Source organism: Melospiza georgiana, chromosome 5, assembly GCF_028018845.1.
Source record: "Melospiza georgiana isolate bMelGeo1 chromosome 5, bMelGeo1.pri, whole genome shotgun sequence".
Taxonomy (NCBI): Eukaryota; Metazoa; Chordata; class Aves; order Passeriformes; family Passerellidae; genus Melospiza; species Melospiza georgiana.
Window position 1 is genome coordinate 24,795,354 of NC_080434.1, and position 20,079 is coordinate 24,815,432.

The 20,079-nt window shown below is 39.4% G+C and overlaps 1 protein-coding gene across 1 annotated transcript in view; it reads right to left on the reverse strand.

Annotated features, from left to right (window-relative positions):
* Positions 1-1,291: 1,291 nt before the first annotated feature.
* MMRN1 (multimerin 1) overlaps positions 1,292-20,079 on the reverse strand; it is a 37,904-nt gene continuing 19,116 nt past the window's right edge. Inside the window, exons 4-8 of the mRNA XM_058024964.1 lie at positions 18,193-18,291; positions 13,727-13,900; positions 7,245-9,224; positions 2,839-2,985; positions 1,292-1,713 (exon numbers count right to left, since the gene is read on the reverse strand). Coding sequence (XP_057880947.1) covers positions 1,292-1,713; positions 2,839-2,985; positions 7,245-9,224; positions 13,727-13,900; positions 18,193-18,291 — 2,822 coding nt within the window. The remainder of the gene's footprint in view (positions 1,714-2,838; positions 2,986-7,244; positions 9,225-13,726; positions 13,901-18,192; positions 18,292-20,079) is intronic.

The following is a 20,079-nucleotide window of genomic DNA, read 5'->3' on the forward strand; positions in this document are numbered from 1 at the left end:
TAAGGGACATTGAGTAACACTAAGAAGAGAGTTGATGGTGCCCATGTGTTTTCAAGAGAAGTTCCTGAAGGTGGAAAACAAAGTAATTCAGTGAGCACCAAAATATTCTGTGCTTCAATAGACTGGCATAGATCATAGTTAGACTTTTCCAGCTTTTAAGAAAAGGAAGTGAGAGAAACACAGAGACACAGAAAAACCTGGTCAAATACCATTAACAAAGGCAATAACCAAAACCAAACCTGGCCAGTCACACCAGGGGATAGGACATCAAGAAACTGCAGCAGCTTGGGACTTTGCAAAGAATAAGAATAAAAACCTCAGGGTTTGTTTTTTCAGGCAGTCAGGCACCAAGTAAAAATATTCCTTTATTGGATTGGTGCTTGAAAAACCACATACAGACTGAAGTCAAGTTCATCTTGTCCCAGTAGTTAGTGAATATACTGCAGAAACAAACGATATCATTGATTTATAGAATTCAAATTCAGAAAATACTTGGGTTATATAATTTAATCTTGCATACTTTATAGGTCAAATGCTAAAATCTGTGTGAAGCCAATATAACAATGTTTGCTTAAAACATCTCACCCAAGCAAAATCCAGCTGTGGTTTAAATATTTCAAGCAGCAGAGAGAATCCACCAAATCCATTATGGTGCTTATCCTCTGACTAATTCAAATGCTAAATATACTGTATTTCTAATCTGAGTGTATTCCACTTGGGGTTTTTTGCTGCCAGATTGAAAAAACCTAGTTTATCATCATAGTGGTTACATTAAAAAAAATCATGAATCAATTGAATACTGCCGTATCAAAGTATGCAGTGAATAATGGTAGGCAAAATGAAAAAGAAATATATTTTTTCCAAACAGAATATATAGACACAATTATCAATTGATACAATGAGCTAAGTAGTAATCCAGCCTCTGAGTCATCAACATCTATCCATCACTTTTGATTTACAGTCAGGGTGTAAAGGAATGATCAAACTGAGCTTTCTCTTGAGAAGAGATCCTCAGCAATCTCGTGTAAGCATGTCTATGCAATGTTACAGCAGAACAGCATCAGATTTGTGCTCCCCAGTCATATTGATATGAGGAAGATGCTTTGTTTTCCCCATTTCCAGCCTGTGGACTCCTTGGGGATGGGCAGATGGCTACAACCAAAGAACATCTTGGAGGATCAGCCATTCCATTGGGAAGCTTAGTGCCCTTAAAGAAGCAAAGAATTTAAATGCAAAGCTAAATTCACCTGCAGGCTGCTTCATCTGACTAACAGCTCACTCTTAGGGCTGATTAGGTACGATACAACAAGTAACCACTGAATGTAGTGACAGGGGGGTACTTGGCTGGTATGGAGCCAGCTGCCAGCCTGAGCCAGACTTCCTGACCGTAATTTAACTCCAATAAAGCATTTCCAGTAATGACTCTGTCAGTGTACTTGCTGTTATTGATATTTTCAGCCTGAAAGGCAAGCTTGTCTATCCCATCAATGACCAGATAGCCAGAGGCACGTGGGCTGAAGGACTCAATGGTATATTCAAAAACATAGACCCCCAGGTATGGAACATGGAACTTCCCAGTTGCTGGGGCAAACGAGGCGCCGTAGTTGACGTCCAGATTGTTGAATCTGATGGGTCCTGGAGCTGTCATTCCAAATGTATGAGAAGCAAAAAAAGCCACCATAGGTGCATATCTGTATGATCCTTTTGAAAAATCTGGAAAGGAATAAAGAAAAATTTTAAGTGATGCTACATTGTAGAAAGGCGACTTGGACCAGCCAGAAGACCAAATGCAGATTTTCTGATGTCACATCATCCTGGGGATGACTGAACTTGAGCAACTGAAACACAGTATTCCTGCATAAACACATCTTTTTATATTACATAAACAGTAATTTTCTTCACAATTAGTGCTAGATGTATCCACCAGAGAAAAATTTAGCAACAGCAAGGGAACTTGATGCTTGTCTATACTAGGTTATCACTAAGGGAGCTTTCGTTCCACCTTACACCCCCTCCTAGTTTTCCCACTCCAGGATCTCTTTCATTGCTCATGTGAGTGAGCTGAAGCCAAGAACTTCAGCACAACTCTTAGACAAACAGCAAGGAGGTTTAGCATTCATGATGTTAAATGAGGGAATAAAAGTATATGGGTTTCTCTTCAAGCTGAGCCTGAACAATATTGTTCCCTGCTCCTGTACAAATTATTTCATTCTCTATTCATATGCTGTCATGAGTAAAAATCAGCCAAATGACTGCTGAAAGATGCATAAAATTCCCATTTTGCGTGGCCTGGGTGTAAATTATTTATTGTATTTATTATACTGAATAAGCATAATTTTCACTTTTTTTTTTCTTTTGGAATCTTTCAAGGGTTGCATCCTTTGCTGATGAAAGCCAGAGGCAGGCCTAAAGTGATTCCTTGAGGGCACAGCCCCACACCTTCTGGTAGCTCTTGGTATTTATAGAACATTTATGGCTGCATTGAAGACAGTATTTCCCAGTGATGTTATTTTACCTCCCCCTTCAAAATCCATGACATCGTCTTCAAATGCATCTACTGCACACCCTCCCACTCTGCACATTTCATCAGGGAGCTTTCCAGCTATTATCACAGGTCCCAAACCAATTTAATCCCATCATCTGGTCATATTAAGAAAAGAGATCACCAGTCACCCGTGGGGATTGATGTCTCCAGCACCAAAACACAGGGCTCTGCTGCTTGAGATGTCACTCATTAAAGCGAAACGTGAGGCCTCTGACCAGCAAATGCTCTGTAATTAGGCCCTGGGGCAGAGGCCTGCACTGATCCTGGATTGCCCTGCTAAATTCTGTACTTGCCGACACTCAGGGAATTGTCCTTCACCAGCTTCACACTGCAGTTGACTCCTCCAAAGGGGTGGCGACAGGCGCAGACAAAGCTCTGTCTGTCATGGACGCAGGTTCCTCCGTTCTGGCACGGGGAGCTGGCACACGCTGAAAGCTGCCCTGGCAAAGAGAGGAGCAAACCCAACAGCCTCAGCTGTAATGCCACAGCAGGGACACTCCCCAAGAATGCAGCATTTTGGAAAGGCTCTTTGCCAATTCACAATTTCTGCTGAAGTTCTTTGAGAAGGCCAACTTCAGTTCCTGTCCAGCCTCCCTTTCCACCTGAGCACCGCATTCCTGCAGCTATCCTCCAAGATATTCAAGGTCACCTGTAAATTCTGAGCTCTGCGGGTCTCAGAGGCTCAGGCACAGGCAGAAAGGAAAAAGAACCTCCAAAGGAGCTAGATCAGGCTGCTCTTTCTGGACTGAGCCATCTTCTCCTTGGGTGTACCAGAAGAGATTTGGTTCTGCTGGTGTACAGGTGGGACTGTCTTGTCTAGGATATTTTTCATCCAGGCACGTGACAAACATTGCAGGAGAGCCAGGCTCCTGGTGATGCAAGGTCCCAAATGCTGTCCCAGACATTTCCATTACTTGTCCATAAGTCCCTAATTCCAGTGTACCTATCAAGGTGGTTGCAGAAGTTTTGGACTGCAAGCAAGAAAAATGATACCAAACAGGTGGCTTTGCAGAGCACCCTCACTGACGATGTCCTTGCCTCTGTTGCCAATTAGGGATGAGCTGGCCAGATTAAACTCAGCCCATACAGAGAAATCTGTCAGGCCTGTGCTGCTGAGCTCTGAGACAGTCATCACTGAGTGTAATTGAATAATGCGTTTTCCTAGCAGTGTTTTGGGGGGAGAAAATTCAGGTCACATGAAAAAAATAAATATTGCTATGAAAAATTCTGACCACAAAGCATTCCCAAACCACCTTTTTGCTTTCTCTTGGTTTGGTCAAGTAAAAGCCAGATATTTTAGAAAACATTCCTTTTCTTTGCCAGGAATTTCCAACAGAACTCTGGAAAGAGAACTCCACAGAGTCCTGTTATGGTAAATCTAGGTTGGTAGGTCAGAACTGACAAAGTCTTGCATACAAGTACCGAGCTATTGCCAGGAAAATGCTGACCTGGATTTCACACAGATATTTCAGTCATTCCAGTGTTATCTTCATTTTCCCAACCAGGTATTTCACAGACTGCTGCATAAAGGCAAACTGTTTCTGTGTGACGTTTTAGTTCAGTGAACAGAAGGCTGAGGCACATTGTAAAGTGACACTTGAATTTGCTCTGATATAGCATATGGATTTATAAACACAGCAGTCATTCTTTTCACAGAAAATAATGTCTATTCTGGAATGCCTGAAATAAAGCAGTTTAGGACTGTCATGACTGGGTCACAGCACAGGCAACTGGACATGAGAAAATAATGGTTTTCTTCTCAGATAATTGTTTGCTACATCCTTCATTCCAGTTATTTTTCACTCACATTCACTAAGCACCCACAATATTTCACTGATATTTACCAAGCATTCACATATTTGCCAAGTGTCAAAGGAAAGCAGAAAAGGAAGGGAAACAGCTGATTGTTCTGACTGTATCATAGTCCCAAAATACAAAAGCTTCCTGTAAGAACACAGCAGTCTCTCTGCTAATTGGCCTCTAGTTAACATAATCAAGAAGTAAACCCAAGAAACAGGAAAAAGATCACTAGAAGGAAATGATAATGAGATTGAGAGTAGCATTTAGGAAGTCTGCTGTGGGGTGATTCTGCCCAAACTTAACCTTGGAGTTAATTCAAATTCAGACATAATCTACATAAATTAATCACCCCTGTGAAACACTGCTTAACAGCAACTGGGATGCTCCTCCATTTGCTAGAATAAGAGAAGTTGTGGGGGATTTGGGTCAAATTAGGATTTTCAGAGCAAGAGGCAAATTCTGCACATCTCCACCGTGCCAACAATCTCCATGTAACTATGCTGCAATAGTATCTTTCTGCTGTCACTTCTGGCTGAGGCTGCTCCTCTGCCCAGTATTTTCTCTTTTCTTGCTGAAGAGTGTCCTGAGACACTCTGTCTGAAATACCTCAGTGGGGTAAAGATAGCAGAGGGTGCAGATTAGGAATAGATCTCCTACTAAAATATTTTACTGTTGATTAATGCTTCACAATGCTTAGTAGTGTAGATGAGTAAAAGACAGAGACTATAAATTAAAGGCTTAAATTGTCACTATTACTAGCAGAGAATTAAATGTAGCTGCTAATTACACTTGGTATGGTAGTAATGAGAAGAGCCAGTTAATGCTCAGTTTTGCTACTCTTTGGGAAGGCAGACAGCCAGAAGCTCTTTTGGGAAATAGACTGCCAATGCTGTGCAAACAAATCTCAAACAAGCAATGAAGCTCTCTCAATATCTACCAGGGTTTTTTAGAAGCAAAACAAATATTCACCAATTTAATGGTCTCCTTATGGAAAAATTGACTCCAGTAGTTCTAGGTGGTGTCCTAGAACTTGCAAGAAAAAGCTTTCATGGAGAAGGAAACTCCACCCTGGCAGAAGATGGATATTTGTTAATTAGGGTAATGGTCTTGCTTCTTTAACTTACAGAAATGTAATGTATGGCTTTGCTAGGCATGAAATTTGTTAAGTACAAAATCTCATTACCAATGGAAAAGTCAGCATCAACATTGTTATGTCGAAACCTCATATAGAAATAAGGCTTCTCCACATCTGCAAAGAACTGCACTTTCTGCAAGTGAGCATATATCCAATGCTATCAAGCAAGTTATTTGTTAAAATTGAGTATAAACAATAAATGGGAAAGACTTTAATTCATCAATATGGAATGAAAACCAGAGCAGGGGGCACCTTCCCATGCTCCAGGCAGGTAGCACTAGTGATACTTTCCAACAAAGTGCATGGTGTGGGAAGGGTCAAAGTCATCTCTCATTTTCTCTTCATTTCAATTTTAAACAAAGATTTTGAATTTCCGTCCTGTGCAGTGCCAATAACAGATATTAACCAAAAAGGACTTGAGGAAGAATTGAAAATTTGAATAGCAAAATATACAAATTACTTTGTGCATTTTTAAGTGTGATTGCCTGCTCTCTCTGACTGAAAAGATAACCAAGGACTGAAATCCTTCAATGGGGATGACTTTCATCAGCAACCAAGCTACTCATGGGATTACGGCTTTGAAAAGGATCCTTTCCACTGATCATTGAAAAATGCTGTCCCTAAGATGGGAAGAGATGAAGAATTAAAGTGGAATGGAAGGAAGGAAAAAAGCGTGGAAAGGGAAAAGGAAATTGCCCTGGCCTTAGTCACGAACAAGAGTAATAGCTCTTACTACTCTATGTACTACTCTATGTACTACTCTACTACTACTACTGTACTACTCTACTACTACTCTACATCTGCTTGCAATAGGGACGAAGTATTGGTTTAGAAATGTTCTTAAGTTAGGAGCATGTTACAGAAAACATTCAGGTCTGGATCTTCAAGAATATCTGGACATGAGTTTGTCATTAAGAAATCTTAATTTTAATGTGAATTAGAATAATCTCAGTATTCTGAGTCACTCATCCATTTTCTGTATTGTCCCAGAAGTTATATTTCCATAAAAGATTATCTTGTGCTTGTGATTTTCACTCAAGTATGATTACAGAAGTCACAACTCAAGAGTTTGTACTTCTGTGAATTCATTCATAACTCATTTCACATGATGGCATTTGCATTTAAGTTCAGAAGCAGATCACACTGAAAATTTCCTTTTTAAGAATGGCAGCTCCTGCTTAGCTGAGCTGCACCTGGAGCCAAATTTACCTGATTGGCTGGATTCCTGCTTTTTCAGGAGCACACTGCTGTAACTACACTTCTCAAAGAAGTCCTGAAGGAGCCAGCAAAAGCCTCATTACAGTAATTTTTGTTCACTTGCTTCAGGTTTTTGATACCTGCTGACACTGCAAAGTATGGATGCAACTCCATATTTCTCTCCCAGCTTGCATCCATGTTTTTCTACTGAAATTGCTAATTGAGATGCAGGCATAAAATTCTGGTTCTTTAGGTTTTGTCTAAACTGTCAGTAACTTTTCAAAGGTCAGGTTCTCAGCTGAGTGCATGTGCATGTGTATATATCTTAAACTGATCAGATGAGAACATATTAAGGAAAGTTAAATTGAGTGCAAAATCTCGTAAGTAAAATAAATTCTGTTGTAAGCAATGACTAATCACTAATCTCAGGATCCTCTGAAACACTCTTCACAGCAGTCTTTAGACTTTTTATTTTCTCCTAGGCAAGTTCTGCCCCTCTGTTCATCACAATGGTTACATAATCTTTATAAAACATACCTGGATTTTTAGTAGAGTAAAATGCATTACCTGGATCGATTGCATTATCTGTGTTTCTCTGGCTTCGGCTTGCCAGGCTCATGGTGGCATCTCCTGACACTTTTTTTGCTGGGGAGGGCTTCTTTATAACTGGTTTTGGCTGCTTCTGAAGTTTGGTGATGTTGTTCATTGCATTTACCATGGATATGTCAACATGCTGGGTTAAATTTGTCAGAATAGCTCCTGCTTTTATTTCAAGCACAGATTCAACGAGGTCCTTGAGGCCTCTCTGCAGCAGGGGGATATCTGGCTGAGCCAATTTAATTAGCACAGGTAGGCTTGCATTCACTTTCTGGATGCTGTTGTTGGTGTCCTGGCACAGACCCCAGGCCTCATGAGCAGTCTTGTTCACGAGTGGAATGATGTTTGAGAAACGGATGGACTTGGCTTCCAGGGCCTTGATCCTGGAACTCAGTGCCTGGAGCTGAAGGGAGACCACCTGTTCTTTCTCTGTTGAGGCAGCTTTGGTTTTTTTTACTGAGACACAGTTGCTTGCCAAAAACTTGGAAATTTTTGACTCTACATTCAGAAGGCGAACCTCATGGTCCTTTGAACTCTCCATAGAATCAACCAGTTTTTCTTCCAGGTGCCTCATCTCTTGTTGCTGCTTTTCCACTTTTGAGGTGGTATCATTTAAAATATGGAAAACACTACTGAAATTGTGGAGGAGACTTCTGTCAGACTCCTTGTCAGGAAGATCAGAAAGAGATAGTGCTACCTGTGAAGAAATTTTGTCTCTCTTGTTATAAAGCAGTGACTGGAGGGATTCATTCAACTGTTGGAACTGGGGAATAAAAGCCAGGAGCCTGTCCAGTTCCTCAGCTCTGCCACAGCAAGCTTCAGTCTCATTTCTTAGAGCATGTAGCATGTCTTTCAGTACATAATTATCTTGAATAGAGTCGATAGCACTATTTACTACTATCATGGTCTTGTTTAATCCATCCTCTATTTCCATGGAGCATTCATTAACACGACTCTCAAACAGTTCCTGATAAGCCTGAGATTCATTTTTAAGTCCTTCTTGAGTTTTGGAAAGTTCCTTCATTGCAGAATTCATTCCGTTAATGACAACAGTGAGGTTTTCAAGTTTCTCTTTCAATTCTTTAGTTTGGATTTGTTGCTCATACTCTGAAGTTAGACTGAAAGGTACTCCTTGTTCAATCAAGGGTTGCAGGATCTCCATATCATAGCACAAGTCATTAATTTGCTCATTCATTCTGTCCATCTTATTGCCCAATGGAAGGAACACATCAGAGACACTCTTGTTTAGAACAATCACGCTCTCTCGGACTGCTGCCAGCTGTGCTTGGAAATCTGTCCTGCTCTCTGACAACATGTCATCACAGACCCCCAGAACAGAGTCTCTCTGAATTTCCAGTGCAACACTGAGATTGCTGATCTTGCTATCTTGCACTCTTAAGTCATCATAAATCTCCAGCACCATCATGCCTTGTCTCTTTACTTTCTCATGCAGTGTGATCATGTACTCCGTGACATTGTACTCCATGACTTGATCTGCTGGGGGGAGATTTTGTCTTGAAGACTGTTCAGCTGATAACAGTTGTTCATGAGCATCTCTCATTTCAGAGAGGGTCTTATTTAAAGATTGATAATAAATTACACTTCTTGACTGTTGGTGCTCCAAGTTCACTTCCAAGGACTTCTGCTTTTCTTGTAAAGCTTTCACAGGCTTCTCACAAGTGAGGGCCATTTCCTCTCTCATCTGCACCATATGACTCTTCAGCTCCAGAATGTCAAGCTCTGTTGGCCCACTATCTTTCTCCTGAGCAAATTTATTTTGGGTTTCATTCAGGTGCTTGACTAGTTCTTTTGTCTTTTCAAGGTCACCTGACATGCTAGACATAGTCTTGAAAATCTGAGCCATGCTCTCTTGCATTTCACCTTGAAATACTTGAAAGTGTTCTCCAACTCTGTCTTTGATTAAGTCATTGATACTTCTGGATTTGAGACCTTTGGGGGAAAGGAGAAATATGGAAACAACCAAATCAACTGTGTTACTAACATAGAAGTTTTCCCCACAATGTGAGCAAACAGAGCGCTGCACAGAGGTGAAACACACATCCCTGCCCCAGTTTACCCACATATAGAGTAAAATGTACAGCTGAAGAATGTAGAGGATGCTTACAGTTTATATACAACTACAGTGTTTGAGGATCCATCCCTGTATCTACTGAAATCAGTGGGACTTTTGCCAGTATTTTGAAAGGACAAACTCAAACTCTACATGTAGTACCAGCTTTAACCTCTTACCTAAGCTGTTTCTGAGCATTGAAAGGAGGTGATCTGTGTGCTTTTGTGGCTTGCTCATAAAAAAATGATGTGTCCTTTCTCCACTAGGGAAATAAGGCAAAATAAATCTGCTTTACAAGATTATGGTCAAGAAATGAAAGCAGGGATTGTTACCTTCCTACTGTATTGTATGTGCTAGGTGATGATGCAACACAGTGTTGTGAGAAAGAAGCAAAATAAAAAAGAATGGCCTTACTGAATAGCTAAATTTAGTAACATGACAACTGCTGCAAGATGCAGGCCTTTTAAAGGTAGAAACTTCAAGTCTTGCATACTACAACTCCTTAAATAACTCCTAGGAATTCTGATCCTGAAAAGCACTTGGCAGAGGTGAATGTGTGAATTCTGCCCCAGTGAACAACATGAAAATGTGTTTCCCATTCAGCCCTAGAGAGGTCAAGACAGGCATAAAACAGTTCTGCATAACATATTTCAATCAATTAGACCAGTAGTTCTGCTCTGGTGTGAGAACAGAAGGATATTTTATTAATTTATTCTTCAAAGGTAGCTTGTCTGTCCAACTGAAACACTGAAGCATTCTTTGCACAATTTTCATAAGCCCTATGAACATTTGCAGCCAGACAAATAATATAATAATATTATATAGCAATATAATGATTAAACTCTTCAACCTCTATAATGCCTCAATGACCACAGGTTCTCTGATTAAAACTATATTGATAAAGGCAGAAATTATCTGTTTCCTTCTTCCCTTTTATTCTCAATTAATTCTACAGCCTAGAATTTATTTCTTCATCTTTAAAACACTGAGGCAGGTCTTCAAAACTTACTTGAAGGCACATTCTCAGCAAGTGCAGTAAAGCATCAGGAAATCAAACCCAAGTTTACTGGTCCAGGAAAGAGCCCCATCAGAAGTCTAGCATGAAGTTTCCTAAGAATTAAACTCCATTATTGCCACCTGAGGTCCCAAATGTCCCAGCAATTTTTCATAAAGTATAATAAACAGCAGTGATAATACTGAGATTACCTTTATTATCTTCCTTTTAACTACCTAAAGAGCAAGTCAATGACTAGAGAGATGCCTGTAAATGAACATGCACATGTATGTGCACACTGAACTATCTCAGAATAAAGGTGTCCTGGCAGCTGAGAGGAAAAACCAAGATATGAACTAATATAGAAAAAACATTCCAAGAGATCATTTGGTCAGGTTACTTACTGATGCTGAAAAGTGTTCTGCGCTCTACGAGATACAATGAGCTGTGGAGAAAAATTTGATGGCTATGGAAAGAACAAAGGTTACTCTAAACCTTCTGTAAGGAATCAACTAAATTTGTTCATCTCAGCAACAGATCTTGATAACAGACTATTCATCTGTGAGAGGCATTCCAGAGGGTCTATACCAACCTTTTCTTTCTGTGACAGACATGAAGGTGCCAGCCTTACTCTCCAAGTGGAATTGCTGGAATAGCAATTCCAGCTCCATGCATTTGGATAGTGAGTGTAGTATGGAGCTCAGCTTTGGTTTTCAGGTGTTCCCCTGCTCAGGGGAGTGTGGAGCCTGCTAAACCAGACAAGCTTTGGGTTTCTCTCTACTCTGCCTTCTGGCTAGGACAGGTGGGTATCTTGTAAACAAAGTGCAGCAGGGGCTGTGGGAGCCCACACAAAGACCTGACCCAAAGTTGGAGACAATTGGGTATATTGTTAAGCTTGAGCTGCAAACACATGTGTGCACTCATGGATGTAACTCAATTTCTCTGTTGCTCATTTTGAAATAGAAAGGTCCAAGCTACCTGTGAATGTTAAAGATCTCTTGCACTTTTTATGAGACTATAAATTTTAATTTTAGTTTCCTGGCTGAAAACCAAAGGGTGTAATTACTCTGTGTCAACATATATTCTCTTTGCAGTTTCAATTATTTGAAGAATAATGTGCAAAATAAATTTATGTACACAGGAGACTGAATTGAGGTTATATATGCAGCCGCAAATGACATTTTTGACTTGGAAGTGATTAACACTCCATTACTGAGTTCATTTTGAAAGGAGTGTACATTTTTATAATGAAGAGGAAGGATGTATATTAAATATGGAATTAGAGGAAGAAGAAAATAATAGCAGGAAGTAAGCAGAGTTTTTTAAATTAAAAAGAGCACAAAGTTGTTTTCCCTAAGTAACAAATGGGAGCAGCTTCCTGAATACTGAAAGCAATTTTTAAAGTGCACAAAAGGTTTCATTAACAAAACAGAGGAGCATATCAGTTACTCCAGTGAGTGTTGCCCTCCATCAGCAGATGACATGTTTGTGTCACTGAAGTCATAGATGAAACCAAGAATTAAAGATTTTTTAAACTGTACTGAATTGTTTGGTCACTGAATCAGACCTCACTCCTAACAAACCCTGATACAAAGCTGAACATTAGAACAAACCCTGATACAAAGGGCAGAACATTAGAACTTCTGAGATAAGAAAGAAAGGGGATGTATGGATGTGAAAAAAAGACCTGGCACCAGAGGAAGAAAATGGAAAAGTAGGTGAAGTAGTAAAATGCCTGACTAGCATAATAAAAGCAGGTTGCTTCAGATGGCAGTGGTACTGGGAAACTTGTGGTTTACTTCAGGTGAGCTTCTAAGAGTAGTTTTTCACAAGGTGGAATTCCCAGTGCTGTTTCTGCATTTGAGTACAACTGACTGATATTTCTTGACAGAAACTGCAGTTGCCATTTGTCATTGCACATAGAAGCCACCATACACACTAACCTTTTCTTTCTCCCCTCCTTTCCTCATTCCTGCTGTTCACCTATGTAGAAGCCAAGAATAACCTGTGTTGGAATGCTCATAATTAGAGCCAAAGAATGTAGTTGATAGCATCTTTTTAATTGGTGCTGTATATCCTTGATTAAGAGATAGATTGAGAAGATAAATCAAAAAGAGGGATATCAGCTGGAGATTTTTTTCTGAGCAGGTATAAAATGTTACAGGTAAAACCAATAAAGACTTGAAGGGCATTTTACAAGAAGGAGGGTTTTTGGACAGCACATTTTAATTAAGACTTAGACCCTGAAATAGAGAGAGGAAGTGCAGAAGCAGAAACACAGGATGCTGAAAAACACGTCTTAGACTAACATGAAAATGACAGCTAGAACGAGTGAAATAGAAAAAAAAATGAGGAGAAAGCAGAAGGGAAATGGAAAACATTCAAAGACAGATTAAACGTGCACCCAAAGGTCAAGAATGCCATCTAGCAATATGTGGAAAGGTGAAAGCAGGTCAGCGATCAAGAGATGGAATGAACTTGCATACAAGAGAGCCATCTAGCACATGGCAGGAGCAGCTCAGGAGACAGAGGACTGAAAATACAAGAAATGGCACCCAACTTGATAAATCAGAGGGAGATACAAAACTCCTTATTGTTTTGTTCAGTTTCATCTCAATGTAAGGAACTCCAGAACCTCTGTTCTATTTTTAAATAGTAGAAAAGTCTCTGGATTCTTAAGTGCAAAATATGGTTTGGGGAATATTCCTGAAAAATTAGAAAAATATTGCACATTGAGGAAATGAAAGTTTCTGTCTGAATCTGCTTGTTAAACAGCACTTTGAACTGAGTAACACCAGATCTTGCAACAGGATTACAACAAATGGATGCACAGTTCTGCTGGTGAGGATCTGATCTCTAGCTGTGTGCTGTGTCTTTCTCATATACTGAACATGAGTACAGATGTTTATCAAAGATAGCCTAATACAATCAGGGACAAATTATTCAGCAGAATGTTTGCTGTATTATAAACACAGCCACCACAGAATTCCTTATAGTTTGCCCTGTGTGTGTGAATTATGTATTAAAGAATATTAGTAAGCCTTGGTAGCAAAACAAATAGTACATCCTTTAGCAGCTGCCAGATAAACAGAAACAGACATAAGGATATTTGCAGATGCTCTAAGCAAATGAAAATGCCTTGATAGTAGCTTAAGCTACCATGTAGATGATGAAGCATCCAAGAATATAAATTTTTGTCACTATGAAAGACACCATAGTGAATGTTGCAATAAGCAAATTCCTCTCTTATGAAATGCAATTTTAAAAATGAGTTCTCCCAACAAGTTTAGAGTAACAGAATAGAACGGTCTATGAAGATTTTTAGCTTTTTTTTTTTTCCTGGCACTTCTAACAGGGTGAGTGATTACATTAATTTATTTTTCTTACCTTTTAGAAAAGACTGGAAGTCTCTGCCCTTATCTTCATTGATTTTGCCTTCCAGAGAAGAAAGCATCTTGGTCATATCATTCATCGCAGCAGCAATGCTGTCAACCTTCTTCTGCAGAAAAGTCAGTTTCATCTCCTGACTGCTAATCTTCTCATTCATTTTTTGATAAAGTGCTTGGTAAGGAAACAAAATGAGAAAAAACCCCAAAATAAGTATTGCTAAACGTCATTCAGTGAATAAATACAAGAAGGTCTAATTGAGTGAGAGATATTAGCTAAATGTGGGGTGAAATTTTTCTGAAATTTTTGTTTTGAGTGAATCATCTTGATTTTTGTCATGTACCATGTATTAGTGAGATTCAGCAGCACAGCAGTTACTAATTACTGAAGCATATGTATCCATTATAAAGTATTTATGATTCTACCAGAGTATTCTGAATGCTTACCTTATTTTAATCAACATAATGCCATTCTTCCTCTACCTAGCACCCTACAGGGTATTCAGTTAACTCTCATTTAGTCAATCTCCTCTAACACAATCACAAAAGCATTCATTTTTACTTACCATTTATAACACAACTTCATGAATTTGCAAGGCTTGTGTCTGATAGAATACATTATCTTTCCATTGTTAGGGTCAAAATAAAGACTTGTTCAACACAGCAGCAAGACAGAAAAACAGCTAATAGATAAATTACTGTGGAATAATGATTCCAAAATTATAATTAAAAATAGAAGCTTAACCTACAAAGTCAAGTTTATTTTAAAATCTGCTCAAATTGCTTTTGATACTTGTAGTCTCCTCAGGAATAAAAAGGCCTAGATGGATGCTTTTAAGATAGGTAATGGTGAAGGATGCCTTGATGTTGAAAATTAGCATTCCACATGACTTCAGCCAGCCATCTGAGTTTGACAGATGACAGGTCTCAAACTTACTCTGGGATTTTCAGAAGATGCTGATAAAATCAGGTGTTTGAATTCTTGAAAGCAAAGCTAGAAAATCTCCGTCAAGAATTCAGCCTAAATGCCTATGTTTGGCATGTGATATATTATCCCAAATTATCTGGACTATACTATGACTTAATAAACTGCTATGGATAAGATTCTTTAGCATTGCATACAAATATTTGTTAGTGTAAGTTTACAGTATTCCTACTGATCCTTTGTCACTTTTCATTACAGTACCAGTGTCTATTTTATGGCAGCAAACAGTTCTAATCAGAAATCCTGTCTTAGTACAGGGGTTCAAAGGCTCCAAAAACCCCCAAGAAAGTTATATGCAAAAGGGCATATTCTTCTGATAACTTGTATTCTTTAAAATTCTGGTATGCAAAGAGAGGTAGAGATGCAGATGAAGCAGGCCAACACTCATGAGAATGCTCTCCTGTAGAGTCATGGCTCTTGTAAAGGCCATCACAGTAAGAGCCTGGAGAGTAAGACTCTCTTAGGTTAGGATGCCAGGATCTCCAGCTGTGTTCTCTGCCCAAGGTATCTACTTAGATAAGTACTAAATTGTTTCCAACTTGACCGCCTCGTTTAGACTCTGGCCATTCTTCTCACTGGCACTGCAAAGACAGGCCATTGATAGACTGTGGGATCTCAGCACCTCAGGATGGAGGTGCAGAGTGGCCGAGAACACCCTTGGGGGGCTCGGGAGTCCTGGAATGTTGCCAGAAGTGTCTGGTGGCTGGACTTTGATCCTACACAGGAGATGACACCTGTATGAGGACTGGGAGGATTTCACTGGAGTGAATGGTGAAGGGATAAGTTAATTAGAGTGTAAAACACAGGGTTTAGGATTTCTTTACAGGGGGATCTAAAGAAGTAAGATGGAGGAATTGGGGCGTGCCCTGTTCTTCTTCTTCTTCTTCTTGGCCTCCATCTTCTGTGGTGATGGTGGCACTTTGGGATTGGTCTTTACTAGAAGTGCACCGGTTAATAAGGGTAGAAGGTATTGGGGAAAAATTATAAATATTGTACACGTAACTTCGGGTATAAAGATAAGTGACCGCCCTGGGGGCTCTCAGTGTGCCCATGGCTGACTTGCTGTGCAGACCTCTGTCGGGCTGAAAGAAAATCTTTTAGATAAACAATTAATAAACACCGAGACCGAGAAAAGATCATAAGTCTCTCCTCGTCCTTTGAAGCGCCGGGCTGTCCAAGGCCACCCTGGGCCTTTCCAGGCCACCTAAACAGCCGAGAAACCGAGCAAGTGGCGTCCCTGAGCTATCTCCGGTCATAAATCATCCGGCAGGAACAGAAATCGACAATAGACCTCTGTCTTCATAATAAAGCTTTGTGAGAGACAAACAGGTCTGGACACTTCTGCTTGTGGTTGATTGTTACTATGAGAAAGGGATCAGCAGCTCATGCACAGTCACCCAAACTGATAATTAACCTGCAGGACAAAGGTTTTTTAGCTTGGTTTCTACCAGTTCCCACTGAGGGAGGAAGAGAAGTTACATGAACCTGAAAGCGAGGTTTTGTGCCTGAAAGTGGCATGGCTGCAAAGTGGGAGCTGGAAGCAGAATTTGGCTTGTAGAGCCATAGCAGGTGCTGATGGAATGACAGACCACAGCAGTCAGGCCTGGCCCCAGGCCATGTTTGCAGGGTTGACAGACACAACAGGTGTCTCTCTCTTTCTAGACTGACGCAATTTGATTTAAAAATAACGGAAAAGCAATTAAAATGGAGGTTAGAGAGTCCCATTTCAGAATTATTTCTCAGAGATAATTCCTACTAACAGCAGTGGCATGTCCCAGTGCTCTATTGATCAAGCTCACTTTTTCATAGTAGGCCCTGTCTGCTTTACTAAACATGTCCCTCCCTCCAGCCCTGAAAGACTTGGTTGCTCACACAGTATCACCAAGGCACAACAGCCCAACTCCCTTTCAAAAATACCACTCTAAATCTCCATGCCAGATTCAATCTTTCCTTCTCTTTTTCCTCCTGTCTAGTAAGATCTAAAATAAAGCACATACATGCTTATAAGCACATGCATGTGTAAAATCTCCATAAAACTCTGTGGCAATCTTAATTATGACACCCTGTTCTCTCAGCATGCATTTTAGCCCACAAGAAGGTATTTAAAACTGCAAATCACAGACCTGAGAATATAACCTGACTTATTTATTTGCTTCAGGAGGATATTTCTGGTCATAGGCCAATAGGTGAGGGACAACACCACCACAGTGTGGAACAGATGGTGGTTATACAAAAAGGCAGTGTAGACAAAAATAAGAGAAACATTAACAAATTCAAAAGAGAAGGAAGGTAGTAAGAACATTCAAGGAATATACTTCCCTTAAGCACTCCTTCACATCATGGCTGTTTTTTTGGCTCCTCACCACAAAAAGTAGAAAGGGGCCACCAATTGAGACCAGGTGCATGTGGCCAAAGTCAGGTGCTGCCTCCAAAAATCGCAAACCTTGCAGGACTTCTCTAAGACCAAAGCTGTCATCAGCTAGGACTCAGGCTACCCTTGGAGCCCCAAATTCCACCTCTGACCTGACCCTGAGACACTGGGGGAATGGGGCTTTATGCCCATAAAAACCAGCCACCATTCATGTCACAGCACGTGTAGGCAACAGTGGGGTGCCTCCTCCTAAAATGGCAAACATCACAGGCTATCTCCCAAACAAAACTTCCAGCAATTAGCGACCAAAACATGGAGAAACTTTTCACAAAGCACTCATCTAATACAGGTTCTCAATATAGATCACTATATGAATTTGAATTAATCTTTTTTGTTACTGACCAGCTCTTACAAGTCTCATCTCTCTGTACATACTTGCAAGACAACACTGACATTATATTCCGAAAACATAATATCCAGATTACATAAAGTAAACACAACAATGAGCAAGTGCATAAGGCAATAAAAAATACTCTCAAACCTCTCTGGTATAAATGTTTAAACTCTTGCTTTGTTTCTTAGTTATTTGATCATCCTAGACATAGTAGCTTAAAAGATGCCTGAGCCGCCCTTGTTAAGGTTTGAAACATCTTTGTACTGATTTTGAATAAAGAACCAATATTTGTAAGAATATAGCAATAATCACATATTCAGCTAGTCAACAACTTCATTACATTTTCTTGTGTGTGCAATGCTGGTCTGTACTACTTCTGTATTTGTGCTGGTGATTTTTGCTTTTTTTTTTGGTTTAACTTTTTTTTCTCTGCTAATTAATTTATTGTATTCAATAACATAATAGTTTAAATATTTCTATACCAAATACTTCCTTGGTTTTAACTTAGGCACAAAACCCTCTGTTATTTCTAACCTGCTGGTGCATTTAAATTCAGTATCTTCTGCCCATCTTTATCAGAAGAGCAAACCACTGCACCATGACTGATAGAAATTGACATTGCATTCAGGTCCCTTCAGTAGGCAGAGATTTTCCTCAAATTGTTTTTGCAGTGATCTCAGTGACTGGGTAGAGGTGAGAGCAATTTTATCAACTGACCTGGCCCACTGGGGTCCTGCAGAGCTCCTGGTGTCCTCTCACCAACAGTTCTGCTGCTTTCAGCCTGGTTGCTGTGTATAACTGATTGCTGTTCTTGAGCTAGAGAAGGGAGAAAAAGGAAAGCAAAGGATGCGAGCGAACCACAGAACATGATAATTGGGATGATTGCACAACAATTTTTTTTTCTTTCTTTATTCTGTACCAGTTGTACCAAAGCCTGATCATCTGCAGTGACTCTTACCTGCTTCATGAAATGTGGGACCACATTGCTCAAGATGGCGACTGTCTTTATAAAAGACTTCTCAAGAATGGCAGGGGCTGATGTTAATATTAAAATGTCAAAAATTGCTGTATAATGAACAGAATTTTTAAATGCCATGGGCAAAAAATTTTAGAGGAATATTTTAGAACAATATCAAACAGCAGTATAAAGACAATACAGAGACTATCAGCTGTAAAGTTAATTAGGGATTTTTAATGATTACAAAATTTACCAGGTTTGCTGAAATTGATTTTTGGGTTGGGTTTTTTCGGTTTGTTTTTGTTTTGGTTTTTTTACAGATTACACAGATCTTCAACCATGGAAATCTTACTACTAAAGGCAATGATGATACTACGTTTTTGCAGACCTAAAAAATAACAAAAATTTCAAAACATCATCAAATTCTAAGTTCCAACAAATGTCATCTCACATTTATGAGTGGCATATGTATAAAATAACTTCACAAAGGTGGCAATTTTGTCAGTATTTTCTCTGGTTTCTCTCAGATGAGATTATCTGTTTTATTTTACATTTCAGCCCAAAAGATCCGAAAGTAATTTGCAGATAGCTGGACTAACATTATTAATTCAATGTCATAGCTGTGGAAACTGAGGTCCAGAAAGTTAAGTGCCTTCGCTCACAAAAAGTAATCAACTGGTCAGATAGCTGGGAACAGAACTGAGATTTCCATATTCCTAACATACATTCTCTAGCCATCAGGCTTAATGATGTTATTTTTCTATTTTGAAAAACAAAAATGCACAAATTAGGTAATAAGTTTACTAGTGTAAAATGATACCAATTTTTATATACTTGCTCAGTTTGTGAAACATTTTGAAGTCAATGTTCCAGGAAGAGCATATCTAAGGAATGCCACTTATCTGGCACTAATGTGATTTCCAGTCTTTAGTACAGTACAAGCAGAATAACTTGGGTATGGTGACATTATTTTGCACTTCAAATATTAAAATCCAGTTTAGCCATAATGCGAGTTTCCAGGGAAATGGATTAAAATGTGCAGTCAAGAAATTCTATGTTTCACATAACATTTGAAGATAAATAGAATCCAATTAGGACAATATAAGGTGTTTAAGTTGTAAATTAAGGGTGCTGTAAAAATTAGGCTAGGAACTCAGATGAAATCATCATATGGATCGATAGTTTGATAAAATCCTTTCAAATTACCCGATGAGCAACACAAAATCTGCAAATGGTTATAATTTCAACAGCTTCTCTTATCTTTCTGTGGCATGGTTTTTGACAGAAGCTAAATTCTTGCTGTCAGCCCAACTCATTATACAGGATTTATTAGATGGTGTTGTGGTGATACAATCTATGACAAGGGAGTCAGTTACTTGCCTGTGATAAAGACCAGCTGATCAATGTCCTTTTATTCTTTTCTTTACTGGTCTTTCCATTGCTCTAAATGCATTCACTGACACAGTTGCTGCTACAAGATGCCACATTATCATTATATTTATATATATATATATATACATACTGCCCACCTTATCTTTCATCCTCCCTAATAAATCAATTGCCCCACATTCTAGAATACCCAAACCCTCACAGTTTTATTCACTCCTAAAGTTCCAAGGATACATATTTCTCCCTGTGTGCTTGTT